Source organism: Drosophila ficusphila, unplaced genomic scaffold (assembly GCF_018152265.1).
Source record: "Drosophila ficusphila isolate 14025-0441.05 unplaced genomic scaffold, ASM1815226v1 contig_299, whole genome shotgun sequence".
Classification (NCBI taxonomy): domain Eukaryota; kingdom Metazoa; phylum Arthropoda; class Insecta; order Diptera; family Drosophilidae; genus Drosophila; species Drosophila ficusphila.
Genome location: NW_025064203.1, coordinates 479,067 through 484,065, shown reverse-complemented (window position 1 = coordinate 484,065; position 4,999 = coordinate 479,067). Strand labels below are relative to the sequence as shown.

The 4,999-nt window shown below is 36.2% G+C and overlaps 1 protein-coding gene across 2 annotated transcripts; it reads right to left on the bottom strand.

Moving 5' to 3' along the window:
- Nucleotides 1–369: 369 nt before the first annotated feature.
- LOC122319940 (protein telomere ends associated-like) lies at nt 370–1,634 on the bottom strand. 2 transcript variants are annotated; one of them, XR_006245406.1, is made up of 5 exons: nt 1,419–1,634; nt 1,228–1,358; nt 1,002–1,173; nt 621–938; nt 377–562 (listed from the first exon to the last, which is right to left on the bottom strand). XR_006245406.1 is itself a non-coding variant. In XM_043207858.1 (2 exons), the coding sequence occupies exons 1-2, from the start codon at nt 809–811 to the stop codon at nt 532–534; spliced, it is 222 nt and encodes a 73-aa protein (XP_043063793.1). In that variant the 5' UTR covers nt 812–962; the 3' UTR covers nt 370–531. The 2 variants fall into 2 exon arrangements, 1 of the variants encoding a protein (XP_043063793.1); XM_043207858.1 differs by lacking the exons at nt 1,002–1,173; nt 1,228–1,358; nt 1,419–1,634 and having other exon boundaries at nt 370–562; nt 621–962.
- Between the last annotated feature and the right edge of the window lie 3,365 nt (nt 1,635–4,999).

Below are 4,999 nucleotides of genomic sequence, written 5' to 3'. Positions count from 1 at the left end.
TATTTTCACGTCCTACTCCAAAACACCATTAAGAAAACATTACGTCAATTGTGCCTACAGGTCTTTGATTATGTATTTAGCACGTCGATACAAATAGATCATTGCTCCGTTCGATAACAATACTCGAAAAACAGACGTTTCCAAACGTTTTCGTATCTTTGAGAATTTTATTAACACTTACAATCAGTGTCGCAAGTGGGAAGAGAAGTTTTTCCAAATTGAAATTAATTGAAACTTATTTAAGATCTACCATTTCTCAAGAACGCTAATGTCATATGGCTACTATTTCGATAAAAAAAATGTTCTCCAGTCACTGGAGTTAAAGCAAGAAAAATAAAATTGTAAATTCAGTTGTTCATCTGTATGAATATGAATTATCTTATTCAAAAAACTCAAAAAAAAGCGGGAATGTTGCTTTTCTAAATAATCAACAGCTTGAAATATTGTTTTAATATTTATTGTTTATTAATAACTTAGTACAAATCAGTGTGCCTGCAGCTCATATAACTCTTTGTCCGCCCATTCAGGGGTTTATTTAACTACAATGCCAGAAGGAAGATCTCTGAAAAAAAAATATATTATGTTCTTTAAAATGATTTCCGGAGCTCTTTTATACTTACTCTGAATCTTGTGAAGAATCGCTTTCACAGGAAATCAAATCATGATTCCTTTTTGTTGAGTGAAATCTCCTCAGTTTATTGGCAGTTTTCTTGCTCAGAAAACCCAGTAGGCGGTCCTGGAATTCAATCGCACATGGTCGCAACTGGAATTTGCACTTTTGCCGAATCTCTGGGTTGAGGTAAAATGCCATGTAGTAGTCATGGGCACACTCTTTAAGATCTCTGCCGGCATAATTTTCGTCCGACTGTTGCAGAACTTTCACAATTTCTTTTAAATTCTGCACGCTCCTCTTAAACTGGTCAAAACTAACAATAGAACTATGAAATAATGAAGTGAAAGATTAGAGGAAAGCATATGTGTGAAACGCTTTTGTTGCTCACTTGTTGTTATGGAAAATGTCTGCGACATTCTTTAAATGTTACGACCACGTTGACTATCTCCCAACAGCTGTAAACAATCCTTTTGCTTTTAGTGAGCCTGTCGAACACCTCTGGTTTGTTTAGGTTCCTTTCAAAAGTTTTAAAAGAAACCGGGAATACAAAGGTGCCCATCCTGCCCAGACCGAAATGTTGTTAATGCCATCAGTTTGATTTGAATGCCACTTACTTTTCGACTTCAACAATCACACCTTCAGATCCTGGTTCCTGGTTTTGTCGTCGGTTTTGTGGATGCTATCGGCGAATGGTGGGGTGGTAGCTGTCAGCCTTTAAAATCCTGAGAGGGTCTTACGCCGATTGCTAGATTCGAAAATTTTGTTTTTAAAAACAAGCACGTATAGGGTCTCATTTTTAGCTTACCACTGAAAAATTTCAATATATTTGGTGTTAACACAGTGAGAGCTTCACTAATAATGAAATTAGGAACAACTTCTCGCAAACTTATATTCAGTTAGGATGATAAGAATTACACCGATTGCTACGATTTGAATATGTTATATTTTTAACGCAACTGCCTGGCATTGAGATCGCTGAAACCATAATTGATATAAAAGTTATTTCGACAATTGGTCAAGCCCTAAAACGTTTTTGTTGGGGGTTTACCTGTGGCTATAGATTAGTATCCAGATCGAACGACCAAAAATAACACTCAGATTTTAATTTTTATTTCTTGTCGCTTTCGCTGCTTGCTGTCGCTAGTCCACACATTACTTAACACTACTTTTTTTAGAGTTACCCTTCTTCATTTTTTATATTTTTTTTAGCACTTAATTTTTAAGGAATTTATAACACTGAGTTTTTTTTTTTTCGTTGTGCATTTGAAATTTAAAATAAACAAAAATAAGAATACAACATCCTCCTCCCAAGTATTGCCTTGTAATATAATTCAGTTTTTGGCAATATTTCCTTTCTTTTACATAGTTTTCTTAACATCTAAACAATTGGTCTTTTATAAATGTTACCTTTTATCTTAACGTCTACGATTCGAACAAAGTTGTCTTTGGCAGGATAAGTTTTAACAATAATGCCTTTCGGCCAAACATTTCTTGGCAAATCTGCATCCATCACCAGCACAATATCACCCTCTTTCAAATTATCAAATTTTTTAACCCACTTGCGGCTACACAAAAGATATTGTCTGTATTCTCTTCTCCACTTTATCCAAAAAATATCTGCAAGTCTCTGAGAAGCCTTCCACATGTTTAACAATTTCATGTCTTCATCTGATACATCACAGTGGAAAGATTCTCTATAGTTTGGTCCGATCAACAAATCATTTGGCGTAAATAAGTCTGAATCTGGTAATTCGGAAGACATAAACAAAAGAGGACGACTATTTATCATGAATTCAATTTCGCAAAACAAGGTTTTAAGGGTATACTCTTTTGGAAATCGTTCCTTAAGTAAAAAACATAAATATTTCTTAATCGATTGAATTAATCTTTCCCATGCTCCTCCCATATGAGGCGACAAAGGCGGGTTGAATGTCCAGGTGCAATTTTTGTGTGCCAAAAATTGAGTCATTTCGTTTTTTGACCAATTATCTATAATCAATTTAAGATCCTTACTGGCTCGCTTGAAATTGGTCCCATTGTCTGAATATAGTTCTATAGGAAAACCACGACGGCAACCAAACTGACGAAAAACATGCATAAATGCATTGCAAGACAAGTCCCCTGCTATTTCTAGATGAACAGCCCGGGTGTTCCCCGGCCCATATCGTTTTACATGACTCCTATTTACCAACACCTCGATAGGCCCAAAATAGTCCAGTCCAACTTTTAAAAAAGCCCTTTCAGTTGGTTCAATTCTACATTTGGGAAGCTGTCCTATTAAGGCAGTCTGTGGTTTGGCACGTCTATTCTTACAAAATTGGCAGTTACGAATTATTTTCTTGACGGTATTTCTGCATCTCACTATCCAATATTTCATTCGCAAATTAGAAATGACTGTTTCGGTACAAATGTGACAGTATTGTTGATGATAGAAATATATTAGAAGTGTAGTTATTGGGTGATCATTACTCAGTAGAATCGGATTTTTGGCATTCAAGTCATACTCATCATCATTTAAATTATCCAATCTACCTTTCAATCTTAGTAACCCATCAGTGGATAACTGCAGTGGCAATGATTTTAGGCGACTTGAATTCCCTATGGCTTCTCCTCTTTGTACACTTTGAATTTCAACTTGAAAGGAATCCGATTGCATTTTTTTATAAATTACGTTTTCGGCCTCCATTAATTCCTTTGCCGTTAGTTCGCCACAAGTTCGGTGTTCTTTATTAGTTTTAACATTGTTTATAAATCGTAATAACCAAGCTGTTGTTCGTAAATATCTCATCCAACTAGAAAATCTGTTTACATCAGGTAGGATAGGTATATGTTTTGCGTCAGTCATTACATTTACATATTCGTTTGAGTCTTCTTCCAAGGTTATTTTACTTGTTGGCCACTCGACAATCTCTTTGTAGAGGAATTCCGGTCCATTTATCCATGAATTGTTTGTATTAAAGTCAACCTTTGTGACCTTCGTTGATTCATCAGCAGGATTCATTTTAGAAGGAACGTATCTCCAATTGCCGACATTCGTTATTTCTTGTATTTCACCTAAACGCTGAGCTACAAAGGTTTTAAATCGCTTGCTGCTAGACTTTAGCCAATACAACACAATTTGAGAGTCCGTCCATAAATATGTCTTACTAATTGGTAATTGTAGCGATTCCAAAAGTGATTTGCTCATTCTGGCTCCTAGCAAGGCGCCCTGTAACTCCAGCCTTGGGATTGACATAGGCTTAAGGGGGAGCGACTCGTGACTTGGCTGTTATCAACATGCAGTCAATGGTATCATCTTTTTTGAAACGAATGTATGCACATGCGGCGTATGCATTTTTGGAGGCGTCAGAAAATATGTGTAGTTGAATGTCACAATCATTTATGGGTAATTTTGTCATAAGTCTTGGTATTGTAAAATTTTTGATTTTTAGGAATGATTCGCAAAGAGTTTTCCAAATGGCAAAATGTTCGTCTATTATTTCCTCGTCCCAGCCAATACCACTGTCCCATATGGCTTGTAAAAGTATCTTATTTGTTATAAGAAGGTTTGACAAGAAACCCAATGGATCGAAGATAGACATTGTAATCTTTAGGACCTCGCGCTTAGTTGGACGTCTGCATGTGCTTATTATCTCATTATGTGACTGGTAAATTGCAGATTATAGGTAAATGTATCGTTGTCGTGATTCCACATTAACCCTAAAACACGTTCTTCTGTTAGTGTTTTTTTTTTGGGCGAAGCCTGAGCTTTGTGACAATTGACAGGATCAATTTGGTTCAGAACCTCTGCTGAATTCGATATCCAGTTACACATCTGGAATCCGCCTTGTTGGTGAACAAAGGATACGTCTTCAATCAGTTGAACGGCGCTGTCAATGTCATCTGCTCCGCCTAAATAGTCGTCCATATAATGATTTGTTAATATGTCCTTACAGGCTTTGGGATACTTTTCCTTAAACTCGTTAGCGTTAAGATTTCTTACTTGTTGTGCAATACTCGGACTACATTTGGCTCCAAAAAACAGCACTTGGATTTCATATACGTCCGGAGGATCATGTCTTTTATTTCCTCTCCATAGAATTCTTTGAGCCTGTCTGTCTTTTTCTGGTATTTTAATTTGTAGAAACATTTCTTTGATATCTCCTACAAAGGCAATTTTATGTTTTCTAAAATTCATGAGAACTGAAGATAGTTGAGTATAGAGGTCAGGTCCGGGTAATAAGAAGTCATTCAAGCAGTAGTTATGAGTTTTAGAAGCGGCATCGAACACTATTCGCAATTTTTCTGGTTTATTGCTATTTTGCACACCGAAATGAGGCAGATAAAAGGTCAGTTTTGTTTCGTGTCTGGCTTCTGTGGGATTTAATTTTTTTAAATACCCTTTCG